The 13,501-nt window shown below is 38.3% G+C and overlaps 1 protein-coding gene across 41 annotated transcripts in view; it reads left to right on the top strand.

Moving 5' to 3' along the window:
- TCF7L2 (transcription factor 7 like 2) overlaps positions 1 to 13,298 on the top strand; it is a 203,361-nt gene extending 190,063 nt beyond the window's left edge. For 11 of the 41 annotated variants that reach the window (XM_083504945.1, XM_083504909.1, XM_083504946.1 and 8 more), the window contains 4 exons: positions 1,866 to 1,914; positions 2,445 to 2,495; positions 3,631 to 3,703; positions 11,085 to 13,298. In XM_083504945.1, the coding sequence (XP_083361071.1) occupies positions 1,866 to 1,914; positions 2,445 to 2,495; positions 3,631 to 3,703; positions 11,085 to 11,523 (612 nt within the window). In that variant the 3' untranslated portion in view covers positions 11,524 to 13,298. Of the gene's footprint in view, positions 1 to 1,865; positions 1,915 to 2,444; positions 2,496 to 3,630; positions 3,708 to 4,359; positions 4,433 to 5,214; positions 5,244 to 11,084 lie in introns of those variants that run through there. The other 30 variants (XM_083504926.1, XM_083504934.1, XM_083504929.1 and 27 more) reach the window with 19 other exon arrangements.
- Positions 13,299 to 13,501: the final 203 nt, after the last annotated feature.

Raw genomic sequence — 13,501 nt, 5'->3', positions numbered from 1 at the left:
ATACTAGTTCCATTCTGCAAACCACCTTATATGTGGTAGAGATTAAGTTGAGGCTTAAGTTGGGTAATTACACCGTTTCTGTAGTAGTGCCAGAAAATTCCCGGCAGGTGCATTAAATCTGAACAAAACAAGCAAGCACAGACACAGCCTTCCATCAGCAAAAGTTCACCTGAACAAGACTTTATTTGTCACATCCAAATCGGCAGGGTAGCAGTTTACAACCAGAATGAGCAAGGAGGAACAAGTTCAAAGACCTTATGCCTGGAGACCTGCATGAGCTACATTTTCAAAAGGAACGTTCACATCTCCTCTTCTTACTGGTACATTCCAGGGAACATAAACATCATAGTGGACATGCTGAGTTGAAACCCAAAATGAATCGCTGAAGTGGGAACTAGACCAAGCTATTGAAGAGAAGACATCACAGATGTAGGAAAGCCTCTCGCCCACCTACCTTAGGGTTGTAGCCAAATCTTCACTAAGCCCAAAGCTTTCTCGTTCCGAGAGCATGCTTTCAGTTTACCCGCTGGTGAACAGAGATCTAGTCTCTGTTACTCCCTTGTGAATTTCCATTAATATCTCCTTATTAGAAGCAGAACATGCAAGTAACCACCAGGCTAACCACACTACGCAGAGCCAATAAAGCAAGGTGAGACTGAGCAGCCTTTTAATGGTTGCTCAGCATTGCCAGTTCTGTTGTAGGGAAAGAAAATTTACTGAACATAGACACGAGCCCTATTCAGGCCTTACACTAATGAGGGATGTGAGAGGGCAGATGGGTGTGAGCATGCTAGCTTTACTTCACATACACCCACAAGGTTGCTCTCTGTGACTAATTGCAGCAGGGAGCTGGCTTCTGCTTGTGATAAAAGTGAGCTCTACATCATGGAGGAATCCTAGCCAAGTGGGAAAAACCTCCCTGCAGACCGTTGCAGCTCAGCTTGTGAGGGGCAATGGCAACAGTGATGGAGGTCGAGCCTAGCATGTTCACCCCCATCTTCCTTCTCAGGTGTTTTATTTCCTTACTGGTATAATACCTGATTAGGACTGCTGTTCTTTTCATTTCTTGGCGTATTAAAAATAAGAATGATGCTTCCTTAAGGTTCATGGGGAAGTTGAGCCTTATTTCTAATGCTTACGTCTTTGTTTGTTTGTTCGTTCAAATTTATATACCCCCCTTCATCATAAGATCTCAGGGTGGTTTACAAAATAAAATACAAGATAAAAACACAAGTAAATAATTAAAACAAAACTGTTGACAGGAAAAGGTTTCCTGCTGAATGCAAGTTTGCAATCCATTTTTAACTTTATTTGTTTGTGAGATTTTGTCAGACATTGTAGAGCATATTTTGGGTACAATATTTTCCCACCCATCCCCAGTCCAATTTGTTCTGACTGGATGAAGAGCAAAAGTATGTAATGGTAATTTATGTAACACAAACAGAGTCTTGATTGCTGGCCAGCTTTGGATTCTTTATGGGAAGTGTTGACATTAAATGCTCTGACACGATTTTATCCAATAGTAGTCTATATCAGTAGTCTTCAGCGCTTCAGATCCAAGCCCCACCTTTAACCCAAACACGCATTTGGCAACTGATTTATTTTATCATACATTTATGTGCTGCTCTTTGTACACGGTGTAAGTTATACTCTTAGGAGTTCTGAAGTGTCGCTTATGACTAGAATGAAATGTTAAGTAGAAAGTGGGCAATTTGAGCTGCTGAAAAGCCTTGTGTTGCCACACACATTGAAATGTTTTCAAATATGTACAATTCTAGCAAGCTTTGCAGAACATTCCTTTCCTCTTGCCTCTTTTTGAAAGTAGGTTCTGTAACAACCCTTTCATGTATTTGTGTTTCATTCAGGGCAAAAAGAAGAAAAGGAAAAGGGACAAACAGCCAGGAGAGACCAATGGTAAGTAAAATGGAATGTTTTACGTATTCCTTAGTGGAACAATGAAGGCCATAAGTTACTAATACTGTGCATAAGAAGAAAGTTTGAAATCTCCCAACCTTCTTGCCACAGGGCCATTACTACATCCAGCTTTTTCCTGTTGGATTTTAAGTACAGTTAAATTCTTATTGCTCGCCTTTTAAAACTAGTAGCCACGTAAATGCATGAATAGCATATTATAATGGTAGTTATGTTTGTCCTTAATAACTGCAGAGCTACTCACTGTAGAGCCATAGTTTGTTAATGCCTGTGCCATTATTACCAAAGGTGTGTGTGAGAGAGAGTTTGGTATTAATCTGGGCTGTTTCTGTGTGAACTGATGCATGCCTTTACAGTGGTAAATTGCAGCCTTTTTTTTTTAAATTAAGGAGGTTTGCCATTCTTTCTAGAAAATTAGAAATACTGCATAGGCAATCTCATAGTCAATTTTGAAAAAGCCCTGATTAATTTTTTTCTTTGAAGCCTTTGTATAATTTGTTCTTTTTTTTCAGAACACAGCGAATGTTTCCTAAATCCTTGCCTTTCACTTCCTCCGATTACAGGTGCTAATGTCATTTTCAGCCATTTAAAATAGTTTGTAAATTGCTCTTTTTTTTATCCTGCCATTTTAGATTTTATTAACATTTAAACACTGACATTAAAAATAAATTTATCATTCACACGTTTGTAGCGTATATATATGTGCTATGATTAGTTTTTTTCTTTGTTTCTGATTTGTTATTCATTACAGTTGCTATTAAACAGTAATGCAGTAAAAATAACTCATTTGTACTAACTGTGCAAATTGAATATGCAGTATTTCTTTAAAGAGACTGATATAAAAAGCTTAATAATGAACCTCCTTAATCTAATGGCATTTTATGCGGCACCCACTAAGTCTTCTCATGCCTGCATGCAATATATATATATATCTGTATAGAGATATATATATAGACATATGCCTTTCTACTCAAACATATCCATTGCTATTCACCTGCTTTACCTGCATACCACTTGCTTCCATGCTTCTGATCATTTTATTTCTGGCTGAAACTAACATATCCATTTTGCTATCTGCTTATTCTGAGCCATTTCTTTTTTTCTTTTTTAAATTATTTTTTAAAAAAATACAAATTGAATGTTTATTCCCAAAGCTGCATTATCCCCCCCCCCAAGAAGAAAGCATGTTAGCTATTTCTATACTAAGTTCCTTGTCTTCCCCCCTACACACCTTTTTCCCCTATAAAAAGAAGTATTTCTATGTCAAAAGAGAAGTCCAACAAATAGTGTTCTTCACAAACCCGCTGCATTTCTTGGGGGCTTGTGCAGAAACAGTAGATGGGTTGTGCCTCCAATGCCTCTTGAATCAATTGCAATTCTTCCTATTATTATTATTATTATTATTATTATTATTATTATTATTATTATCAAACAGTCCTTTCCAAAGGGATACTGCAGCTTTAATTGCAACAGCTAATTTCAAAAGTTTGATAGATGTGACAATCACTATTTAAAGAAAATAAAACAATCAAAAGTTGATATTTTGCAGTTAATAATGAGGTCATTGATTTTATTTCCTTTTATTTTTATTTATTTTTCTTATTTTTATTTTTTATTTTTTTATTCTCCTTTTCTCTCTCTCTTTCTCTCTCTCTTTCTTTCTCTTTTCCTGCTCGCTTCTTTCTTGACCTCATTCAGACCTGAGCGCTCCTAAGAAATGCCGAGCGCGCTTTGGCCTTGATCAACAGAATAACTGGTGCGGCCCCTGCAGGTGTGTATAGTCTCCCCCCCAACCCCGACTTGCTATGGCTGGTTTTGCAGCTGGTTTATTTGGTACTTCCCCCTTCCCCTCCCTCTCCTCCTGCTTTGTTGCTTTGTAGCTCTGTGTTGTGATCTAGAAGACACAAGGGAGTGGGACGCTGCCGTGAATGATCATCTCTTTCTGTTTAAAGGATTTCGCTCTCTTCTGCCGCCCCCCCCCCTCATTTTTGTTTCCTCCACCCACCTGCACACTGCCGCTAGCTGGAAAATTCCCACTGTAAGACAGCATCAGCCTAGGCTTGCACACACAATCCCACCCTCCTCTCTGGAAAGTTCCATACCATATATCTATATATCTATATATCTATATATCTATATATAGATATATAGATATATAGATATATATATAACATTGCTAAACATCCTTTGATACCACAGTGCAGAGTTCAGCAGAGAAGACACAGGGCTAAGTGAAGAGAATGCACAGCAGGCTTAGGCATTGTAAGTGTGTGTCGCCTTGTGGAGATCCTCTTTCTTTCTTGCCCTTTGGTCTGCGAGATTGCCAAATGAACTGGGAGAAATGTTAGCTGTAGCTAAGATTTCGCATCCAACTGAGCTCTATCCACCATTGTGTTGTATTTTTTTGTGTTTACCTTGTGCTAACAGATGCAAATACTCCAAAGAAGTGTCGGGCATTGTTCGGGCTTGACCGACAGAGTTTATGGTGCAAACCGTGCAGGTATACTACCCATTAGGCCTTTGGGAACTAAAAGCATTCTGTCATCTTAGTATTAAATGTGTGGTTTATTTTTAACCCCTCCCCTTCCACTTCTCGCCTTCCTTGCTTCTACGACATTGATTGCTAATCAATTTTTGATCTTCAGAATTCTTTGCTAATTCAGTGCAAATTTCTTTTCCTTCTTGACCAATAACCTCTCTTTTGGTAGTAGAACTGGGAGTTGGTACACACATCCCCAAGATGCAGAAACTAACATTTTCTTGGTCAAACAAGTGTGTTAAGTGGACATCCGTACAAGTGTCTATGTGTATGCTCTCAGTCTCCAAAGGATATTTGCAGCACTGGTATTTTCACTGTGATGAAAGAGGATACAAATTAGAATTTCTGCTTGGATCTAAGCTAATAATATATTGGGAGTCTATATAACAAATTCTTCTGTATATTTTTGAATCAATCTTGTGTGCTTATGAAAGTTCAACTAAAATTCATATTAGGCACATTCATAAGGTGCCTGGCAAAAAAATATTTGCAGTAGTCCATTTGTCTCTGGCTTGTTAAGTTGGCATTTGCTTGGCAAGTTGTTTTGGGATTTTAATCAAATTACAGGACATTGTTCAGCTTAATGGCACCGAAGACCAAAACATTTGAAACAACCCATGTTCTACTGCAGGATAAATTCAGTATGCACTTGTTTCTTGGTGAAGGGAAGCAAACTATCTCTTGTTGCATTCTTTTTTCCCCTTAATATGGTTAAATTTGTTATTTCTCTGTTCTGATCCAAGCAGTCTTTGAATTTGGAATATTATGATGGTAGGTATCTCAGTCCAACACACACTCTTTTCTGTATGTAGTGCTCCCCCTCCTCACCTTTCCCTCTGATTCACACCCATACCATGTGCTTCATTCTGTTTTTTTAGACAATAGAGCAGTTATTCATATTATATGCATGCCAATTCTGTTAGTTTTGTGATTCCGAGCTATACACATGGATTGAAAATGTACAGTGGTGCCCCGCAAGACGAAATTAATTCGTTCCGCAATTTTTGTCGTCTAGCGAATTTTTCGTCTTGCGAATCACGAAATCCCATAGGAATGCATTGAAAATCAATTAATGCGTTCCTATGGTCAAAAAAAGTCCAAACAAAGCCAAATTTGGTACAACAACAGTTTATTAACTGCTCTTTAAAGTCATACATACTGTAAAGAGCAGTTCAAAAATTTAAGGGAAAATAAATTAACTTTATAAACAAAACATGTCTTTGTTTTTAGACAAAGAAAAAAAAGTCGCGAGACGTTTTCGTCTTGCGAAGCAAGCCCATAGGGAAATTCGTCTTGCGAGGCAAATCGAAAAAGGAAAAACCTTTCGTCTAGCGAGTTTTTTGTCTTGCGAGGCATTCGTCTTGCGAGGTACCACTGTACTGTACATCTAATTGTTAGATAAAGTTCATGCATTGTCCTTTAAGGACGGCATTCCACCTGAACGCTGTAACTTCCCATCAGATGCATGCATAAGCACTGTGATTGCGTGACAGAAGGAGCAAAATAGCACAGGTCATTGTCAATGCAGATTATTGAATACCTTTTGAAAATTACATGTTCAAGAAACATTTGAGCAGCCAGATAACAACTTTAGCTTTGAAAAAATGAGATAACCCATTAAGAGAGCGAAATTCCTCTTAACACTACTAAGCTTATCTGGCAATTATTCTAATACATAGAGACATAGGCGGCCATTTTTATATTTGTCAAAACTAGAATGCTGATGGAAGGTAGAAATTCTGCTCTAAGTCCCTTATCAGTAAAGGGACTATTTTTGAACTGAGATAGAGGCCAGCAATGTTGGCTCCACACGTCTGGTCACTGCAACATAAGCAAAGGCATCCCTAGCCATCTATCTTGCAGAATATACAGTAATAAATACTTTGTCAAAGGCGTCGTTTGGGGCACCTCAGGTGCTCACTGCCATATTCACCTGTGACTTGGTTTATGCACGGGTCTGAAATTCTCTTTGCCCTGGGAGGAAAATGAGATTAAAGACCATCTTTGTATGTGTCTTGGTTTGGTCGAAGTGGCCAAGGTGCCTAATTGTGCATGGGAAGGAGGTTGGGATCAAGGGAGCCCGATAGGACGTCTTATAAGGATCAGATTTGGCTCTAGATGCCTGTCTCCAGCATCTGCCTCTTTTATTACCTTTTTACTACAGCCAGTATTTTATTGCTTTAAAACTACATTTAACTATTTTCAAGTCCTATTTAAAGAGGATCTGCTACATGATCTGTAGTATTTTCAGTCAAATGATTGTTGAATTGTGTGTGGGGAGAAACAAACTCTTTTCTCGAATACAAAATAGCATTTTCAGCTTAACATAATTTCAGTTTAGTTCTAAAAGCTTTGCGGTAGGATCTTTAAAATGTCATTCTTGAAGCTACAGAGCATGCATATTAACACTGCAAAAATTTTTTTAAACAAACTGTTACAATAAACTTTAACTTGAAACTCTGTAGGTCATCACTTTCTCTCTTTCTCTCCCTCACTCTTTCTGCTTGACTCCAGTGTTTTGTTTTTCTGGGGATAGATGATACATTGCAGAGTTCAGTGAAGGAGCAAATACTGGACGTGATTGGGTGAGGGCATCCCACAAACCCAAGATAGTTTTTGATTTCTGATAGCAAACTCTACCGAGAGTAAAATGAGGACAGTTGGGACAATATTAGTATTAATTAGTACTTAATATTCCAAATATGCATTAGCCTGTGAGAATACGTAAGTATCATGGCCCACACTTCATGTGTGTATCATACCTAGGTCAGTACTGTCTAGAACATAGAGTTAAATACTTTAAAGGTCAGCTAAATTAGGTATAATGCTTTTAGATAGATATTTGGTTTTCTATAGCTGTTACCAGTGCCATCATAACTAGCTGAACAATAAAGTGCTTTTGGGTTTCAATTCCAGTATTTGCTTCATGGTATGTCATCTACACTATATTAAAGCATATATGTATGAGACATTTACCACTGGGCTCAGGGACACCTTAATTATTCAATTAATTAATCTAAACATGCTTTGGAGCTAAAAAAAAATTGCCCATAATCCACTAGGTCTAAAGTGCAAAAAGAGAGAGCGAGAGAGAGAGCTTTGCATGTTCCATGACTTATTAGTGCTGTGTTTATATTTCACAGTTCTGTGGCTGCTCCGTGTAAGGACAAAAACTTTTGTTGAGTGCTGAATTAAAAAGTTGTAAGATTATTATTTTTTAAAAAATCAAGTTCCTGGACCTTATGGTCAGGAAAATCACTGCCAACATTTTGAATTCCCAAATGTTGACCAGAGAAGGAAAATACATTTATGGCTTGCATAGCACTTTGTCCCTTGCCATAACTCACAAAATAAATTGTTCAGGATAAGGAAATAGGTCTGTATTTATTAGTTGTTATAGAATTCAGCTTTCCTCAGCACTGAATTTTATTTTTTTTACATACTACCCTGGCCTTAGTACTTGTTTTCTACAAGCCTCATGCTGATGACCTACTGTTTACTCAGCTATAAATCTATACCTGATGCAACACTAAACACACACGTCCTAAGAAACATCAGTTTCTCTTGTCCTTTATATAAAACTGATTTGTCTGAACCATACGAGACTGATTCTGATTTTGAAGTGATTTCTGTAAATGAACAGCAGCAAACAGTAACAACAGAAACACCACTTTCAGTAATGACGCCACATTTTGCCATCACATGTTCTGGGTTTTCTTGGCCCGATGCTGTAGGGAAATCCTTTAGTTGTAAAGAAGAGTGGGTGTCAGGGAGGTGGAGGAAACTGAATTTGGGCACTGATCCCAATCCTATTAGGGACAAGACTGGTAATGCAGACATGTATAGTTCTCTTCAGCACCTCAGAACAAGAACCCATCTTGAAGCTTGTTGGCTTCTTTATGGGCTTACCATTGCAGGCTATGTCTGTAATGACCAAATCCTTGAGCAAGGAGGTGCATCTGTGAAGTTGAGTTTGGTGGGAGGGGTTAGCATCTAGCAATCCTATCCATTGATCCATGAAGTGTATGCATGCACACACATGCTCCTCTACCCTTTGTCCTGCATGGCCTGCCAGAGCCTCCCACTGCCTCCCACCAACAGCATGGCGACTGATTCAGAAGGTCCCCATGGCACTGACAGGTAGAGCTCTGTGTGCTATTTGGAAAACGCTGATCTGTAAGGCAAGATAATAGTACCTTGCATGCCAATGTGGAACATATAATGGGATCTCCTAAATATTAGCACCACTCTGTTAATATAATCTTGCTTATTTCCCATGGGTTGGTAAAAAAAATATGCTGCTTTGAACTGTTGATATGGTAACATTGCCTCCTTTCTGCCTGAAGGGACTAATTAAAGAGTAAGACATAAAGAACATGAAATAGTTCAGGCCAGTGGACTACATCAATTTCTTGCTAATAGATTTCCAGTTTTTATTACTTGAGGTAGGAGGCTTCTAGCAAGGTTCTGTTTAGAGCCCACCAATTACTCTTTTTTATCTTTTAACTTGCCTTAATAAAGCATGGTTTGCTGTTGCTTGCCATCTTGCACTTTCTCTTTCCTTTTATTTTCTGCTCTGTGCTTTGTTGCTTTAATTCATAAGGTTTTACATGCATGGCTGTCTTAGTTTCTAGCATGTATTGATCAGCAGGCTAATGTGGTTAAAATTCTCCACTGCCCTAACAATTGACTTTGCTGTGTGGAACTTTGGGCAGAAACTTAATCTCATTTTTTTGGGGGGGGGGGAGGGAAAAGTTCTTAATCTGTTCTGTTCCAGAAACCTTTAGGAATTGACAAGAGCAAGCTGCTTGGGTTTCCTAGGTAATCCTTTCTAAAATGTGACCCATTCTATTTATTTATTATATAAATATTTATATACCACTAAATCCTAAAAGCATATCAAAGCAATTTACAACATTAAAATGATTTTTTAAAAACCATACCATAAAAGGTTAAAAACAATTCAAAGGGGGGAGGGGAATAAGGGCTAAATTTGGAAGCTGCCTTATACAATTTGCTCCATTTTGACCAGTATTGTTTACACTGCCTGGCAGCAGCTTCCAGACAGAGGTCTCTCCTAGTCCTACCTGGAGACACCAGGGATTGAACCTGGGACCTCATGGAATAAAGTGCAAATGTATCATTAAAGGTGCAGTGACAGAGCATCAGTGAAGTGAAATGGAGACTGTGACATGAGACTAATGCTGGGTGGAATGCCCTCTGAAGTGGACATAGTCCACTCACTTGGATTTGAAAGTGTTAACTCTCAGATTACAGATGACTGGGTAATAGTGTTACTTTACTGGACTTTTATAATTACACCAGTGGAAAATTGTGCCGGCTGACCTTTATAATTCTACATATGGGTCAGCTTGGACTCAATCACTTAAGCCCTGACACCTGATGGGGGCGTTGGTCAGTTTCAACACAGGGACAACTGGCCACATACGATTACTTGCCTCTCAGCCTCAGCTGAGAGTCTCATGCTAACAGACATGAACTTCAGTTGAGAAAGGTGCCTTGTATTACTCCAACACGAGTGCTTTGGGCAAAAAAGAAAAAGATCAAAACGTCGTGTTTGCTGTGACCGGTTTTTAGAATCCATTTGCCCTGTGGGAATCTGCTCCAGAGGACGCATTCATTGTACGCCTAATATTTTTGTTCTGCCACTAGACGTGTCTTCTGAATATTAGGCAGTAGGTGCAATGCATAGATGTTGTTCTTTATGTAAGTTGGATAAGCCAGGGTGCATAGTGGCCTGATTTAATAGCATTGAAAATTTTTGTGAAATTCTTAACCGTTTTCTGATTGTTTCTCTTTACAATGATACCTGTTGTTGCTTTGTTTGTGCACTCCACGCCTAACCGAGATTTAAGTTTTCTTTTGAAGTTCTTTTAATTTCTATAAATTAAAGTAGAAGCCAAACAATTCCTTCTCCCACCCCACCCTTTATGAAATAAAATAAAACAAAAATGTGTGATAATCCACAACCTGCAGGTTATACAACCAGTTATTCTTGTTAATTTGGACGGTATTTCTGTTCATCTTCCTTTTCCTTCATTTCCCACTTTTATTCTTCCTGTTACTCTTTCCTCTTTTTTGTGTCTGTGTGACGTTGATTTTTTTTGTTTGTTCTTGTTTTCACACGGTGTGGTTCTAAACAGAAACAAGCAGGAGTGGTAGATCCTCGGCTACAGTTGGTCGCAAAGGTGGGGTTTCTTCCAAGGCAGGCAGGGAGATATTCCAGAAGCGAGACTCCAGAGTCAGTCTTTCAGAATGCTTGGTGCCAACTGAGAGGAAGTATCTGCCATATTTTGGTTTGTAGGGGAACGAGAATGTAAACAGCTAAGAATGAATTCACTTGGTGCTAAAAGAACATAAAACCGATGGCATTTAAAATAAATAAATGGGACAAAGAGCAAATTCCGCTAGTTAGCAGAAAGACGGATTCCTTAATCGTTGTCCAGAGGTAGCCAGCACCATTATATAATTGGGTATAGCTAAACAGAGCCCAGCATAGTTGGTTGATGGCTCTTTGCTTTAGGGTTATTATTTTCCCCTCCAAATAGCATCTTTGCCCTTCATTCACAGATTACTCTCTCCCTATTTCTAGGAGAAAAAAAAAGTGCGTTCGCTACATACAAGGTGAAGGCAGCTGCGTCAGCCCACCCTCTTCAGATGGAAGCCTACTAGACTCTCCACCGTCTTCTCCCAACATGCTAGCCTCCCCCACAAGAGACTCAAAACCACAGACTGAACAAACCCAACCTCTCTCGCTCACATTGAAACCCGACCCACTCTCACACCTCTCGATGATGCCGCCCCCGCCGTCCTCCATAGCCCTGACTGAAAGCTCCACTAGCAAATCCAGCGGTCTGCCTGCTAGTAATTGTCAGAACGGGGCACTGGACCATCAGTCTGCCACTTTACCGCAGTCCGCGCCGTCCTCCTCTTCGCTAGCGCAACCCTCGACATCCTCCTTGCATTCCCATAATTCTTTGGCTGGGACACAGCCTCAGCCACTGTCACTCGTCACCAAGTCTTTAGAATAGCTTTAGCCTCTTGTAGCCGTTTTTAAATTTTATTTCATTTCTTTTTGTGTCAAGATTTCTCCCCTCCCCCCTTCTTTTTCTGTTTATATATTTTTTAAAAATTTGTGCCATATGGCTGGCTACATTAGTTGATGTGTATCGAGTTCATTGGTCAATATTTGACCCATCCTTATTTCAATTTTTTTTTCCTTTTTAAATATGTAGATGGAGAGAAAAAAAAGCCTCATGATTCTGCCAAAATTTTTATCAACAGCTGTTTAAAGTCTTTGTAGCGTTTAAAATATATATATATAAATATATATATACATAACTGTTATGTAGTTCCAATAGCTTAGTTTCAAAGACTGTTTTTAAAAATGAAAAAAAGAAGCAATTTTGAAGCAGCCCTTGCCGAAGGCGTTGGTTCTTTATTATTTGTATTAAATACGAGCTTGCGAACCAATCATTTTACATCTGGTTTTTAAAACTTTTTAAGGGCACAATGAATGCAGTGCCGCTATTTTTCCCCCGTTTTTTTTTCCTTTGTGTGATATAACTTTCCTTGTGATGTTACTTGTTATTGTTTAAATGTACAGAAACAAAGGGTTAAAATGTGTTAATATACCTTGTTCCATGGTGTTGTTCTTTTTTGGGGGAGGGAACGCTACTCAACAATTAAAAAGTATCACAACGCTATTGGACCAGTAGTATTTATTGCTTTAGAGATTGCTTGTTGTATCTGTATGTTTGTCCATTTTTTAAAAGAAATGCTTTCCTTTCTTTTTTTTCCCTTGAAACATTGTGTAAAGCTCTTCTTTTTTCCCCCTTAGTGTAAGCAACATATATATAACAACTCATTTGTACAAGGTTTTTAAGTTTATATATAAATGTGTATATATATATTTTTGTTGGCTTCTTTTTTATTTTGTTTTAATTTCTTCCTTTTTTCTGTCACACAGTTGCCACCAAATGGACATTTGCAGATGGATCAATAGTGTAAAAAAAAAAAAAAGCTTTAAAAGCCATTACATGAAATAAGACTTGAAAATTTAGCACGGGACTTTTTATCAGTGCTGTTGGAAAAACAGCAGAGTTTCCCATTCAGAACTGCAGATGACTTCCCCTGCCACTTGTAGGCTGTGAGCAAAAAAATTTATGTGCCAAAATTCTCAGTGATTTTCTCCTTTCCCAACAATTTTTATGCTGTATTTTTTTTTTTGTTCATCCTGTTTTGCTGTGATGTTACATAGGTAGATATGTATGTAGTTTTTAATGTCACCTATTACAGACGTGTTTGGTAGCAGATTGTCCAGAAAGCATTTTAAAATGAAGAGGTATAAACCCTAAAGGGCCAAATTCTGTATATTAGATTATTCATAAAATGAAAAATCAGACTGCCACTTTTATGTACACTTACTACATACAGGTAGGTAGCAAACTTTAAAAAAAAACCTAGGCATGTTGATGTTGCAAATTTTTTAAAAGAAGATAAATGCTGTATAAAGCTGAAAAAAATGTTCATCTGTTCATCCAGTGCCATTGTAGTTGACATGAAGCGATTGTAAAACTGTCTCCAGTTTTCTTCTCTGGTTTATTAAGATGCTAACTATGACATTTTTTGTGAATCCTTTGAATGTTTCCTAACAGTTGTGATGTTACTGTTCCGTTTTATTGCTCTTATTCCGATTTTTCATTTCTAATGGTTTGGAAGCCATTTTTGTAATGAATAAATGTCCATGCTGTACAGTATCTGTAGCATGCAGTTCTGGATTAATAAAAGCAACTTAGTACGTGCAGATGGACTTGCAGCTCATTTACCTAGAGGTTTTATTTAACCCCCAGCACCTCCGCCAAGAAGGCTTTTGACAGGATGCGTTTTTATCTGTTTCAGGAAAAGCAGCTTTAAAAAATGCTGAATGAACCAACATAGAGGTTGGGCAGCTTGCTAAGTATTTTGTGACTGCCTAGGCCTGAGGTTATTTTATAATGTTTCAGATCA

The sequence above is a fragment of the Podarcis liolepis genome (genome assembly GCF_965112155.1).
Source record: "Podarcis liolepis genome assembly, chromosome: 5".
NCBI classification, from domain to species: Eukaryota; Metazoa; Chordata; class Lepidosauria; order Squamata; family Lacertidae; genus Podarcis; species Podarcis liolepis.
This window is presented reverse-complemented; position numbering and strand designations above follow the sequence as displayed.